We start from the raw sequence: 16370 nt of genomic DNA, 5'->3' as shown, positions 1-16370 counted from the left end.
TGTAATTTATATATTCAAAAACAAAGATCTTCAATAACCATTTATGTTTTCTTGTGAGGAAAGAATATTTGTATTTATGAATTTGTTTTTCTTTTTGTGTTTCTGTTTAAAACAATTGGATTTTACTTTGTTCAGACAATTGGTGACTGCCTTTCAAGGTAGATTAAGTTAGTTTCCACAGGAAGTCTAGAATTATATTTTATTGCGATAGGCTAAGAATAAAAATTTGCAAATCCATATTTTTATTTATCTTTTTATGGCCCAGAAAGTTGGGGGATGGGAGTTATTATGAATCTTTCTATTTTCCTTCCTCTCTCAGACTTTTCATACAGGTAGTCCTCGACTTGTGACCATTTATTGAAATGGCCGTAAGTCATTGAAATTAAAAGGGTGTCAAAAAGAGCGACTATCACCTGTATTCATACATGACTATCACACCAGACGCACAGTCATATGATCGTAATTCAGACACTGGACAGCCAACTCACATTTACAGTTCGTTTTAATTTCCTGCAGTCGTGCTTGTGATTTGCATTATTTTTTGCTGATTTCCAGCAAAAAAAAAAAAAAAAACCTTGGGAGAGCTGAATTCACTCAATGACTACAGTGATTTACTTAATGACCACTATAGAAATTGTTGTAAAATCAGGTCTGAGACAAATTACTACTGCAATGATTTAGGATGGAAATTTCCCCAATTGTGGTCATAAGTCGAGGATTATCTATATGTTTCTTCTGCACCTGTTGTTTCTCTAACAGCCTCTGGATTCCTGTACAATTGCTTACCTGGCTTATCTTGTATAAGTAGCAATAATTATCCATGGTAATATGTTACTCAGCCTGTTTTACAGACTGAATTTATAAATTTCCACTATAAATAACTGCATATATAGTGTGTTCCAATGATCTGTAGGATATATGCCTTGGCAGTTAGCAAATGCTGGTCTCCCTGTTTTGTAGCAACATCCCTGCCTCAATTCCCAGAATCTGTTGCTTGGCTGGTATTAAAAACCATCAAGGTTTATTGTCCCTGGGGATATTAATTTCTCTTTGGATGGCATTAAGTTAGGACAACTCAGCACAACTTTGTGGACCAGCGGGTGGAGAGAGAGAAGGGATGGGTCCGTGTGTGCGGTGGGCAAGCATGGACGGGCAGCTCCATTTGTGCAAATGGAGGACACGCACGCTCCTTACGCAAATGGTGCAAACGCGCTGTCTGCTGCTTGCACAAGTGGGGATACGTGTGCACTTGCTTGCAACTTCTGAGGTCCAGTTCCCAATGGCTTAAGGCTTAATAATGGGACGCAGCCTGAGGATTGGGCACTCCTGCAATAAAATATGTGCACTCCAATAAAATTCATCTAAAGTTTTTCAGAACAGGTAATCCTTGACTTAGAAACAGTAGTTTAACTTCAGTGGGGGAAGGTGGATTTACTCAACGACTGTATGTCTCACTTAATAACTGCATTGATTTGCTTAACAACTGTGGCAAAAAAGGTTGTAAAATGGGACCAAATTCACTTAACTGCTGCCTTGTTTAGTCAAGGGAATGTCAGGCTCTGTTACGGTCATAAGTCAAAGACTATCTGATTAATGTAAATTGGCAGGGAAGTTGTATAATCAAAATTACTTGTAAAAAGAGTCCAATATATTTATTGAAGTTGACTGCTGATTCAAATTTCAATATTTTTCTTGAATTTTGAATACCCAATATTAATAAGAATTTGTTGGCAGTTAAGCAATACCCATTTTAGTAAGTAATTGTCTTGGATAGATTTATCCTCTTGATAATTTCTCCATTTGTCAAATGTTTTAGCTACTATCAGTGAACATACGATGCTTCTGGAAGGAAGTGGTACACGCCCCCCACCTGCTGCTGGGCCTGTAACTGGTGCTGAGATTATGAGGAAATTATCAAAGACTCATACTCATAGTGATTCTGGCCTTAAAATAAAGGTAAATCTGTTTTATTCCACATCAGTATGAAATTTTATATCCTATACATACAAAATGCTTATTTGTTGGAGAAAAAATACAAAAATATAATTTTGTATCTAGATCTTAGCATTCCTTATAATTAAAATTTGAACAATTCATTTACCACTTCATCTCCAGGTATAGTTTTATTCAGGTTAAGATCTTGTGATCACTAGCTTTTTGTTATACTGTGAAAAAATCTGGGCAGTAAACAGATTGAACTTAGTGGCATTCCATTTGAATTGCTAAATGGATATGTATTGGAGTTGGTATCTTGTTAACACTCTATGTATATTTGCTTTTCAGGGTATCCATCCATATCATTCTCTGAGCTATACCAGTGGAGATACAGCTACAGACTCACCAATGCATGTTGGTCGTTCTGGGATACTTGTTAAAGAAAGTCCAAGAAAAGAGAGTTTACTTAGCTATTTGACTGGAAGTTTTCCTAGTTTACATAATCTTTTGGAGGGGACTCCTCAAAAAAATACCACCGCCCCCAAAAATAGCTCTTTAACAAGAACAGGTAGAAAACATTTTGTTGCTATTATAGTTTATTGATGAAAGCAGTGAATGATGGCTTAATTTCACACTATTCATTATTTTCAGTATTACTTCCTTAGAATTCTCAAGATACTATAGCAATTTTCTTTTCACCAAGGCACAGGTTCAGATGTAAACTGCATAGCCACTTCTCTACAACTAAATTTGATTAAAGTGACAATAAATCAGCTGGTGTAAACACTGTTACCAAAAGAGATCCATATTACTTTTGGAATATTTTTTTTAATAAAGTGTAATTTATTCCTATGTCAGTATCTGTGGACTTAAAAACGAAGAGTAAAATGTTTCTTCTTGGTCTGTTTCTTAGATGTTTGTCTGCTGTCTCTTAGTTATTTTTTTAATCTATATCCTCCTAATAATGACCTAATAAATAAGTAGAAGAATTTGTACATAGTTTTGTAAAATATAGAATTCTGTTGTATGCTATGTATATTCTGTGTATATGTAATGCCAATAGTTTTTTTTATTAAAAGTTTTTTTATTTTAAATTTTCAAAACAAATACAACACAAAGAATCCTCCTTCTTTACATACTGTAGAAAGTGTATCAGTTGGTTACAAAAAGCTTTCGTGCGTCTCTTCCACTGTCGTCACAAAATTCGTATTAACTCAAGTATTTTAAATCAGATATTTTTATACATATTACCATAATCATACTTCATTTTCATTTGACTATAATTGTTTAAACATCCTTCATCATTAAAATGTACCAAGATTTAAAACCTGACCACATACTGGCATTTCATTTCTTATTTCTAATATCCTCCAATAACACTATATCCTTATGGCTTATTCTGACTAAACATCAATAATATTTAGAAACAAAAATTTCTAAACCTCCTTTCCAAATCACTGTTTACAATTTACATACAATTTACTTATGTTGTACCCATACATATATATACATTGTTATCATTATCCCTCCTTCATTTAACTCTATCCATTATCATAGCATTTTCCCACCCCACCCCCAATAATCAAAACTTAGCTAAATTCAACAGACGTAGTAATGAGGAAGGAGAATTTTAGTCCATAGGTTGCAAAAATAATAATAAAAAAGATAGAAGAAAACTTAATCCATTCGTTTTAAAAGGCTTGCATAAATTCCATCCATAAAAATAGCATTTAAGAGCAAGATAACACACTGACCAAAACCATTCAAAGCTTAATTCCGCCGCTTATTTCTTCTGTTCTCAGATTTAACTTAATTTTGAGTTTTTTGTAGCGGTCTCTTTTAAAACGGTAAAAATTCCTCACCAGCTGTAAACACTTTCTCTTTCCGTTTCCTTCCGTTCGGAGCTGTCCCAACTTCATCAACCTAGGGGCTGTGCTTTTATTGCCAGCTAGAAGAACTTCTCCTGGGTTGATCAGGGACTTTGCGAGTCCCTGAGATCAGCAGGATGTATTCTTCCTGTTCGCCATCTCTGTGGGACGGTTTAGGTCTGATTGGACCACCCAGCGATAAAAGTTTCGGCAGCGATCTCGGAGCATTGAGATCGCATGTCCGTCTCATAGCAACGTTGGCTCCTCCTCTCATAATTCCAATAAAGTTTATTGTACAGGTTTCAGTTCTATAGAACTTTTATTGGGAAACTATTTTCTCTGTAATTTATAAAAATAAGGCCATTGACTTTTTTTTTCATTTCCTTCTGGTATCTGTCTAGAATCTGTCTAGATTTTTAAAAATCATTTCTACTTTGGTTTTTTATGGTTCGTCATACAGTCAGATGTTCAGACTAGATTTGATATTTTTGCCTGTCTATCAAGTCCTTCCCTAGGACCTGGGATAGGCAGATATTGATGTTCAATGGTGTTACAGATACCTTTTGTATCTTCTGCCTTTTACAATTTACTAATGTTGAATTTGACAACGGTGATAGTGTGCAAATGGTGCCCCAGTGGTTTTGAGATTATAATCAAGATGCCTATTACTATTACCTTTGCTCTTTTTTGCCACTGTGTATTTCTATTTGCAGGCTTTGTATTTTGTTATTTTCTGCAGTTTTTTCTCTTCTATTATTATTATTATTATTATTAAAATGCATTAGTGTCCCAACTCCTTTGGACTCCAGTAGAAATCTAGTTTCTATAGATATACATAGAATGTAATTTCAGTCCTCTGATTGTAATAGGGCAAAGAAAGTTCTTCTAGCTTTCTTTTTAGTAACAAGAAATTGGCCAATATTTAATACTTGGTTGACACTTCATCATCAGTGACAGAAATGTAAGTAAAGTACAATTTTTTTGCATAATCTCTTGTTTGAGGTTCAAATTGGTTTGAAAAATATATTATCAACATTTATTTTTAAGGACCTACAGTATTTAATTGTTTTTATTCCTATCTAGCAAACACTATGCAATCCGAAATTCTATCAGAACATCCATTATTATCAGAACCATCGGTGAGTTTTTATAACTGGATGTCAAATGCAGTTGGCAATAGAGGAAATACGGCTCAAGAATCTCCTGTCACCAAAACTGGTCACAATAGTCTTCCAGCAGGTATTCTGAAATTCAGAATTTGCTTTAATACAATAACTGAATCCCTAAGTAAAGTAAAGTAAAAGCTATCATTAAAAATAATCTACTCTGTGCTTGTTAATTGAAATGAAAAAAATAAAAAGAATATACTACTGAACTTAAGGTATTTAAAATAGTAATATAAAATAAACTCTAATGATAAACTTGCCCTTTATCCTGTTTCTACTAGCATCTAAACATTTTCAAAAATTCATCAAAGAAGATTTTTCTTAGTAACTGTCCTGTCGAAGTTAGTTTGGAATATAATGATATAGTTATACCTTTTGACCTTAAGAAAGAAGTCTATATATTATCATTCTCAAAGTCGAATGTTTGACTACAGATAGTTATCCCAAATGCGTATGGTCCTGAATTCAAGGCAATAATATCTCAAGAAATTTTAGAATGAAAAAAACTTACTCTTTCACAATTGTGACTGTACTTGGGAAAAAAATACATTCCTTTGAGGTGAATATAGTATTTGTTTGATGTGCTTTATCTGGTAATGAAAACAATGTAATGTAATTGTGCAGACGTTTTAGGCTCTGAAGAGATAAAAACATTCGGCTATTTTTCACTTGCTGGAATTCATGATCGTTCTTTGTATTCTGTGTCAATAGTGATGTGTGTTTGTGTGTGTAGACATGTATATAGACAGACACACACAGATGCTTACATACATCAACTGAAATTGATGTCATGCACAGTGTATTTTCCTCAGGATTGAAGTTTTCTTTTATCTGAATAATTTTTCAATCCTGAATGTAGTAGAACTAAGTTTGCTACTAGAAAATTAATACAGGAACTGTTTTATAGGTGTGGCTCCAAATCTTCCAACTATACCATCAGCATCTGACTTCAATACAGTAATGTCTAGTGACCAAAACACATTGGATGGAACACATTCACAGCACAGTACTAGCCAAGATGATATTGTTGGCATTGAGGAGGCAAACCAGGGACTCCCTGCTGTTCAACTTGCTGATGCGCAGGTATATGCTTTAAAATTGGAGCCCAGGTATGATAAAGAGAGCCAGTTTATTGTATAGTGGTTAAGCATGGGAGTAGAAGTCAGTAGACTGAATTTTAGTCCTGCCTTAGGCACAAAGCCAAGGTGCCTGACTTTGGGGCTATACCAAACTAATTAGGCTGCTTTGTTACAGAAAAAAAAAGTTGTATATATGGAGATTTCCTACTGGAAGATAAAATATTCAAGCTCTATATTTATATATAGACCTAGGCTTTAAATCTGAAACTTTTTCCACTTGACTTTTCAAATCAACATAACTCTTTTCCAGTTTAAGAATTGGAGACATGCATTTCCTATCAACATAACAATTTTCACAATCCTAGGTTTTCATCTCTCCAACTTCAAACACTGGCATGAGAATTATAAAAACATTGTTCTTCCTTCTTTTTGTTTAATTAAATTGAAAGATACACAAAGACATTAAATTAATTATGTCAACTTGTAATCTTTCACTGCTTTAAAACATTGGAAGCCTTTTCAAAAGTGTAGCAACATTTAATGAATGACAATTCAATAGTTACGATTTAAGAAAACACCTGACTTTATTTTTGATAGGTTGTTTTCAAACCTCTTCTGAGCCACACAGGAATTCAACCTCAGGATGTAGTACCATTGTGCTACAGGATGTACTTTGGTGAACATCTCTCATTCTCAGGAACTCTGGATTGCCTTAGGGCAGACATTGTTGATTCAGATACAGCAAAGGAGAGAAGAAGCAAAAGAGCACAAAGGTATGACAGTCAAGCTCCAAAAATACATTTCACATTAAAGATTTTTAAATTTTATTTTCCTCTTTGTGAAATCAGAAATAATGTAGCCCTTAAGAAAATTATGAATTGGCATACAGCAGGCAAATTAGATAATCATGGAGTTGGGATATCGCTTTCTGAAATGTTACCAAAATAATGTAATTTCAGTTGCTTTTATGGTTATTAATGTAAGAGTAATTCTTGTATTTTTGTTTCCTAGGCAAGGATTAGTAAATCTTCCTCCACTTGAATTCAAACCAGCATTAATGTTGGAAACTTTTAGTATTAGTGCTGTTATAATGGAGAAGTCGGTGAATACACCTCAAAATTCTACCAATGCTCTTTCTTTTCATGACTTTAACAAACGTCATTATAGCACATTTCATTGCAATTTTACAATCTCTTGTCAATCTATAAGCCAGCATGTTGATATGGCACTTGTTCGACTTATTCACCAATTCAGCACCATGATAGATGATATTAAAGCTACACAAACAGACATCAAACTTAGTAGATATACAGCTGGCTCAGCTTCTCCAACACCAACCTTTAAAACTCGGAAACACAGAGACTTCCGTTCTTCCGATTTCAGCCGCAGTTCTCGAGGCAGTCTTAATGGTGTCAACAGAGTGAACAATGCAAAAAATAAACGATCAAACAGTGAGAACAATAAAAAAGAATCTCGGAATAAAAATTCACTGGGAAGGGCAGAAAGAAGGACTTCTAAAGTATCCAGAAAAGGTTCCAGGGATGTTGTTGACCATGTCACCATTCATATGGATGACTCTGATTCAATTACCGTGTCGGAACAGAGTGAACCTTCTGCAGAGTGCTGGCAAAATATGTATAAATTATTGAACTTTTATTCTCTTATCTCCGATCCAACAGGGATTTTAGAAAAATCTTCTGAAACATTTTATCCAGCAGGTAAGAAAATCTTTGATGAATTACCATAATTTGCCTCTTTTGGAGAAGGCAAATGAATTGAATTCTGCCCATTATGTTCCTGCATATAATGTCCCAAAGGACAGAGCTTGCATCATACATACATTACACATACTGTGTTTTCCCCGAAAGACAGGGTCTTATTTTCTTTTGACCCCCGAAATAAGCACTTGGCCTTATTTTTGGGGAGGTCTTATTGTTTTTGAGGTGCAGGAGGCTGCGAACGTGGTCACCTCATGGCTGCTGCTTGTTGCAATATTTTCAGGGCAGGGCTTGTTTTAGTGCATGCGCTCAAAAGCTCAATTGGGCTTATTATCTGGGGAGGTCTTATTTTCAGTGAAACAGAGTATGTACATACGTACGTATCCACCTTTATTATTTTTAGAAGTAACTCAGGGTGCCAAACTTACCTAATATTCCTTATTTCTCCAATTTATCCAACAACAACAACAACAACACTCTGAGGTGAGTTGGGTTTTGAGACTGAGAGACTGGCCCAAAGTCACACAGGGACTTTCATTTCTAAGTTTGGAATTTATAGTCTTCTGGTTTCCAACTTGGTGCCTTAATCACTAGAACAAACCTGTTGGTTGATTGACTGCCTGCCTGGCTTATTATTTTTAGTTTGGCTTGTTACTTTTGTACAGTTTCCCATCTTAAAACAACTCTTGTACATTTCATAATTTGGTACGTTCACAGTTAGGAACATATTTCTATGCTGATGTATATATATATTTTAAGCTAAATAAAAACATTAATTCTAAAAGTGGTAATTGATTTTGGCAAACCGGCAATTAAAATGGTTCAGTTAGTCAGCAAATGGCATTGTTATTTTTGGATGCATAGAAAGCTTTTGATAATGTAAATTGGCAATTAATGATAATACAACTGCAAATGATGGATTTTCAAGAGGGATTTATAAATATGGTTAAAACTATTTACAAAGAACAACAGGTTAAGTGATAGAGATATGACAGAAAAAGTGTCGATTAGAAAAGGGACCAGGCAAGGGTGCCCGCTATCTCCACTATTATTCATATTGACACTAGAAGTTTGGAACAGAAAGATAAGACAAGATAAAGATATAAAAGGAATGAAAGTTAAAAAGGAAGAATATAAATTGCAAGCATTTGCAGATGACTTGGTATTTATTATTGAAGATCCAATAGAAACAGGTCCAAAACTACTAGAGCAAATAGAAGATAAAACAAAAATTTTAGTAAAAAATATAACAGAAAAACAGAAAAGAGAAATAATGGAGAAATTAGATATTCAAAAAGTTAAAAAAGTGAAATATTTGGGAATACAATTGACCGAGATGTGTAACTATTAAGGAAGATAATTATTATAAACTAAGAAATCAAATTGAAATGGATATAGAGAAATGGAAAAACTTATAGCTATCACTAATGGGTAGAATAGCGGTAATTAAGATGAATATATTACTAAGAATATTATTTTTATTCCAAACAATATCAATAAAACTGGAAAAAAGTACTTCAAAAAACTAAATAAAATAATAGAAAAATATATTTAGCAAGGAAAGAAAGCGAGAATTAATATAAGAATGCTACAAGATTCTAGGATTAGTGGTGGATTTGGTGTACCAAATTGGGAATTATACTATCAAGCAACAGCTCTAACGTGGATAAAAGAATTGATATTACTAAGAAATACAAGGTTACTATCCCTGGAGGGACACGATATGCAACTGGGTTGGCACGCATTTTTGTGGTATGGGAAAAATAGAATAAATGATTATTTTCAGAGACACTATGTAAGAAATGGTTTATACGCCATATGGGAAAAAGTAAAAGAAAAGCACTATATGGAAGTACCAATGTGGTTTTCAACGGTAAAGGCTTTGACACATCCGAATATTAGTAGTATGAAAAAGGTTATTAGGTACAAAGATATATTAATAGTGCAGGAAGAACTAAAACAGAAGAAAGAATTAGAAGAACAAGGGATTGGTATAGGATGGTTTAAACAAATGCAAATACAAACAAGATATGAGAAAGATGTTAAAGAGTATAGTTTTAATATGGAAAAGTCAGAATTAGATAGGATACTCATGGGAAGAGATGAAAAAATGGTTACAAAATTGTACAATTATCTATTTAGAATATACCTAGAAGAAGAAGTTAAAGAAACAACAATAAGATGGGCAAAAAACTTTGGATATTCAATAGAATTAGAAAAATGGCAACAACTATGGGAAAGGAATTATAATCTGACAATGGAGGCAGCATATAAAGACAATTTATATAAAATGTTTTATAGATGGCACATGACACCTGAAAGATTAGCAAAAATGTTTAAGGATAAATCAGCTTAATGTTGGAAATGTCACCAATTGCCAGGAATGTTTTATCATATATGGTGGATGTGTAGTGATGCAAAAAGCTATTGGGTTAAAATACAAACATGGTTAGAGAAAATGTTACATAAACCCATGGAGTTTAAACTAGAGATATTTTTATTGGGTATTCTACCAGAGATATACAGTAAAGAAGATTCATATTTGATTGTACAAATAATAACAGCAGCTAGAATTGTATTTGCACAAAACTGGAAAGCAGATAAAATACTATCAGAAGGGGAGGTAATAAAGAAGATATTAGACTGTGCAGAAATGAATAGGCTGACATTGAGAATAAAGGACAAGGAGGAATCAGTGTACTAAAGGAGGCGATTTTGAGTGGCTTGAAAAAAGATAATAAATAGAAAGAAAAAGGAACAAAACATGAAATAAGTATCTCAGATGACACATGATTAATATAGGGGGAAGGAAAATAAGAAAATATCAAAATGTAAATATACAGGCAGAAAAATGATATGAATTGACATATGTTAAATAACAATTATAAGAATGTATATCTAAGAATGAATTTGAAAGGAAAAATAAAAAACTTTTTACAAAAAAAGAGAGCAAATATTACTGTTTCATACCTTTTTTTCATAATGCAGAAAAGTTGTAACTTAAATCATAGGAAAAGAATAAATCCTGATAAAGTTAGAGTAATTTAAATGAAAAACAACATATAAAATGTGAAGACTTGATATCTAGATGAATGAGACATAAGTACTTTTTTGACACAGGATCAAAACCTCTTTAATAAAAGAAACTCTGGTTTTAGTAGTTTTATGATTTTTCATACAAGGAATGATAATTGGATTTACTGTGCATTGTTGCCATATTTAGAAAGTTAGAATTTATATCACTTAGAAAACTCATTAAGATCAAAATCCTATGTATAAGAATGGTAGCTTTTGATAGCGCTGCTTTTGAGCATCCCAACAATATTCATATCAAAATCCAATTCTTGGCTAGCTAATATAATTTTGTAGTTGACTTGATTAAAATTTTTGTTTACACACAAATAAAAAGAATGAAGGCATTGAGAAAATTCTCAATCTCATTATTTATATATATATTATTTGATGTTCACAAATGTGAGGTTCATATGTAAACAATTGTTTCAGTGGCTCATATATGTAGGTAGTTACAGATCCCACATTGCAACTATTTCAATTTCCAATTAATTGTCCTAATTAATTATTTATTGTTATTTATTGTTCTATTAGCTTATTTTAATTATGATTAATCAGAAACAGTTCTCATTCATTGTTAAATTACATTTATTGGCAACACTTAATAGTAATTCTAGATTTTAATTGAAATGTTGATATTTTGAATATTTTGAGGAATACTAATTTTCATTAAATTCATTTATCTATGTCCGTGATGGCGAACTTATGGCATGCGTGCCACAGGTGGCACACGAGGTGTTGCCTCAGCTTTGCCATGCACGTGCGCGCACCTTCTGCCAGCCAGTTGGTTTTTGGGTCTCTGCCGTGTATGTGAAGGGGGCGGGGTGCATGCAGGAGATGCGCGCATATGCAGGGGGAGGGGCCCATGCGGGGGTCACACGCATACATGTGGGGCAGGGTGTGTATGCGGGGCATTTGCATGTGCATAGGTGGGGTGCATGCGGGGGGCTGCTGCGGGGCACGCATTGCGTGCCATAGGTTCACCATCACGGGCCTACAAGATAAGAAACAGTACAGATATAAAAGTTATAAGACATTGAATTCAGCAGGAAACTGTTAAGTATTGCCTTGTTAAATTCATACTTGATGGGCATATTTTTATGAAGTAATTATTTTTGAATAAATTCTATCAATATCTCTTGGTTTTATTTCCATGTCTTTTAGGAATTCGGAGCCCTACAGAACCTGCATGTAAAGTTGCATTTGAAAATGAACAGGATAGCAACAGCTTGACCAGACCTCAGAGAAAACGCAGTTTGGTCACAACTGAACCTCAGCATGTGACCTTAATAATCTTTGGAATTGGCATGGTAAATCGCACACATCTTGAAGCAGATATTGGTGGGCTAACAATGGAATCAGAACTGAAGAGAATCCATGGTAGCTTTACACTCAAAGAAAAAATGAAAGGTAGAAGTTTTTAATTGAATACATTTGTTTTGACTAATAAGAATGAGAAGCGGGATATAGAATAAAATATATAATGCAAGAGTATGAGCCAGACTGCTTTTGGGAAAAAATGTTTCTCTTATTGAAATAATGAAAGCATGATTCTGTTTAGTGTATTTTAATGTAAAAGTAATTAGGATATTGCTGGAATCTCACATTAAAACTGGTGACATTTAAGTTCATAGTCTGTCTTACCTATATGAAGCTTTCCTTGACTAATACGAATCTTAGCTACCTTACCTCATTGGCTTATTTGGGGAATATAATGAGTTGGTATTATGGATCACTTTAAGTTAAATGAAGGGTATAACTATAATAGTGTTTTGCAAAACCATAAGAAAATGAAAAAGTATGTTAGTTGCCTGTCCCAAATTATATTAAAATGTTCTAGCTTCAAAATTTGTTACTAAAAATGTCCCTATGGTCTACTTTCTCCAAATGTTTATTGTTATAAGGGTCTTATATTTTGCCTGTTGTATTTCTAATGAGAATTATGTGTGAATGTAAAAAATAAATAATTTTTCACTTTAGTTTAAATATCTTTTTTTTCTGTTAAAGATGTACTTCACCAAAAGATGACTGAGACAAGTGCTACTGCTCATATAGGTGGTGTTAATATTGTTCTCCTGGAAGGGATCACACCAAATATCCAGTGAGTTCAAATAAAAGTGATATTTGAATTGTTATTTATAAGTTATGCCCAGTATAAAGATTAGGTTCAATGTTTCTAGTAATTTAACTGAATTTAATTTTCTTAAGGAGTACTGTATTTAGGCAAAACAAACAATGGCAAAAGTGAAACAGAATGCCTTTTATTTTACTTTTAGAGTTAACTAGAGAAGTTAATAATGATCATTATAATGAATCAAATAGTCATTAATATTTATGTGATAGCTAGAGTGCAAGGTTTTCCCGAATAGGTGGTACAAAGCAGGAACTAGTTAAAAATTCAAGGACCATTTTGATACAAGATTTTAATTAAATCACTAAACTGTGTTAATCCTGCCACGTTTTAATGTGATGTTTCTAATATATTGTCTTTTGGTCTTTTTTCTGTCCCTAGCAATTAGATGTATTTAACCTAAGTATAACAATTACAATCAATCTATTACTATTTTCTATGTCCTATTTTTCTGTTTCTGATGATCAAGCTACCATTTTTTTCCTGATGATTCTGCCATTATTGAACATTATAGTTATTTATAGTTATGGAATTTTTGGCAAGTATAATTAAAAAACAAAGTTATTTTCTTAATATAGCCACACTTTCACTGGATTCTTTTTTGACAAATTCACTGAATTATGTGTTGGATTTGCTAGAAAAAGTTTTTTAAAAAAAACATAGTATTCTTAATTGAAGTAGTTATATTTTTAGAAAGCTTTAAAATAGTGTGTTGCTTGGTAACTAACCATTTAACTTAAGGTTTATCTGATGTTAAAACAATTGTTTCCCTTTTTGTGCATTTTAGTCCTTGAAAATTTTGCTGATATACAGTATATATATTTCATTTTCTCCTTCTTGCACACTTGAAAATGCCTGGTTGTTACAATTTTATACTTAAACACTTTAAATAGAATAGCAATGTCAGGACACTATGAGTATGTTAGATAGTTCACTTTCACATATTTCATTAAATCTGTCTGCAGTCATGTGAAAAAAGAAAGTATACCCTTTTTTAATTCTGTCGTTTTACAAATCAGGCCATAGTAAAAAATCATCTGCTCCTTAACAGTTATTAAAAGTAGGTAAATACAACCTCAGATGAATAACAACACATGACATATTACAGAAAGCCAAAATGGACAATGGGTATACTTTCTTTTTCACATGATTGTAGATAATGGGTTTTTTTTTCCTGTCTGTAAAATATATTAAGATTAAGAGAATATGGGAACAACTAATTTTGGGATCAGTTTTTCCCAGGTGCTATATATTTTCATATCAAAGATATTGAGAGTCTATTAATTCTATGAAATCCTTTTCTGGATAAATTTGCATTTAACCAACTTATATAAAATAAATATATAAAATATATAAAACTTATCAATTATGTATTACGTCAGAAGATAGCCAGATGTTTTAATGTTTGTATAAATGCTTAATTACAGTAATAACAATGCTATAAAAAATAAGAATTAGTTACAAGACTACTTATAAATTTGCATCTGTCCTGAGAGTTTCAGTGTATGATCCAGTAGGTGAAAGAGGTTCTTATCTGATTAAATTTATCCAGTTATTGATCTGATAGAAATTTTCCATGCATACACTTTTGGAGCAGCCAGAAACATTATCAATATAGTATTTATACTGAAATGAATGGCTTGCTCATTATTCTTTGCAGTATTGAAATACACCAGTTGCCACTGCTTATATAAACATTTTTCAAGTATTTGAACGTACTTTGAATTAACAATATCTGACTAACTCTTCTGCATGACTTTTTATTCCTTAAATTTGCTTTGTTTTGTTTCTGCTTTCATCCAATCTTCCCATGTAGGCTGGAGGATTTTCCTACATCTCCAACAAGCACAGCCAAACAGGAATTTCTGTATGTCACGTTGTCTTTAAATGTCTTTCAGATAGAATGTAGTATAGTTGAAGATGTGCGTAGTATAGTTAAGATGCATTTTTTCTGTATACTTAACTAGTTTTATTATGAAATACAGTACAAATACAATATGAAATTTGAATCAGCATATATTAGAAGTTTTGAACCATGTGTTTATGCTTTTGATTTATTGACAGAATGGGGCTTTTGGGGATTCTTTTGGTGCCTTCTGGCTAGTGTTGATCTTGGTAACTGCCTGTAGTTTCCCTGGCAAGATTTCAGAAGTGGTTTGCCATTGCCTCTTTCCTAAAACTGAGAATGACTGACTGGCTCAACTGGTTTTGTGCTTAAGGCAGGACTAGAAATCATGTTCCCGTGCTTTCTAGCCTGTTACATTTAATCACTGCACTAAACTGATGCTTTGCAGACTAGTTCATATTTCTAAAGTTTTTTTTTTTTAAATTTGTAACTTTTCTAATGTCACTCATTGGCATTCTGAGAATATTGAGAATACTGACTTTATTCTGTGAGGATAATAAAAAGATGATAGTTCTGACCTTGCATTGATTAACAAAGACCCTCCTATGATTACACTATAGTATTGTTATGTTAAACATTGTTAAGATATTGCAACAAAAATTGTTACACATCACAGAAACATTTGATATAAATCCCATCACAAAAGTGTACATGGAATGTTTCATCTAAAGGAGCTTTTCTGTATATAATGAAAGCATTTACTGTATAATATTTTCATGCACACAGCTGTGGTCCTGATAGCACAGGTTCTAAACAGATATTATCATTGCATAGCCCAGTGATGGTGAACCTTTTCAGCACAGAGTGCCCAAACCAGAACATGCGTTCATGTGTGCGCATCCTCTTTTTGGCCAGTTTTGGGGCCGTTTTCAGGATGATGTTCAGGCCGTTTTCAGGCCGTTTTTGACCCAAAAATGGCCTGAAAAGGGCCCGAAAAATGGTCTGAAAGTGACCTGAAAACAACCCAAAAACTGGCCTGAAAATGGCCCTAAAATGGTCTGGGTTTTGGCCTTTTTTAGGCCATTTTCAGGCGCCTGTGTGCATGCCTGGTTTTTTGGTCGGTTTTGGCCATTTTGTGGGCAATTTTCATGCTGTTTTCCAGGCTGTTTTTTGGGCCATTTTTGACCTGAACAATGCCCTGAAAATAACCTGAAAATGGCCCCAAAACTGGTCTGAAAACGGACCGAAAAATGGCCTGTTTTTTGGATAGTATTTGGGCTGTTTTCAGGTGCCTGTGAAGACCAGCTGGCTGGCGCATATGTTGGAAACCAGAAGAGTAACTAGCGACGGCACATGTGCCCACAGAGAGGGCTCCACGTGCCACCTGTGGCAAGCACGCCACAGGTTGAAATCACAGGCATACCTGATACCTCTTACTAGAATGGGATAGGAGGAAACAAAGGTCTAATCCTAACTAATTGTGTGACAAGGTCAGGACACCTAAATAAGGTGCATATGTTATTGAGCAGCTTTGACTATTACATTATTTGATTAA

At 33.5% G+C, this 16370-nt stretch overlaps 1 protein-coding gene across 12 annotated transcripts in view; it reads left to right on the top strand.

Annotated features, from left to right (window-relative positions):
• BLTP1 (bridge-like lipid transfer protein family member 1) overlaps positions 1 to 16370 on the top strand; it is a 148207-nt gene that overhangs the window by 74862 nt on the left and 56975 nt on the right. For 11 of the 12 annotated variants that reach the window (XM_081960108.1, XM_081960105.1, XM_081960109.1 and 8 more), the window contains exons 41-49: positions 1817 to 1956; positions 2284 to 2503; positions 4887 to 5042; positions 5877 to 6052; positions 6646 to 6821; positions 7060 to 7766; positions 12003 to 12248; positions 12846 to 12939; positions 14786 to 14836. In XM_081960108.1, coding sequence (XP_081816234.1) covers positions 1817 to 1956; positions 2284 to 2503; positions 4887 to 5042; positions 5877 to 6052; positions 6646 to 6821; positions 7060 to 7766; positions 12003 to 12248; positions 12846 to 12939; positions 14786 to 14836 — 1966 coding nt within the window. The remainder of the gene's footprint in view (positions 1 to 1816; positions 1957 to 2283; positions 2504 to 4886; positions 5043 to 5876; positions 6053 to 6645; positions 6822 to 7059; positions 7767 to 12002; positions 12249 to 12845; positions 12940 to 14785; positions 14837 to 16370) is intronic. The other variant, XM_081960110.1, reaches the window with a different exon arrangement.

Source organism: Natrix helvetica, assembly GCF_964273705.1.
Source record: "Natrix helvetica genome assembly, chromosome: 7".
Classification (NCBI taxonomy): Eukaryota; Metazoa; Chordata; class Lepidosauria; order Squamata; family Natricidae; genus Natrix; species Natrix helvetica.
Note: the sequence above shows the minus strand (reverse complement) of the source record. Positions and strands in the feature narration are given on the sequence as shown.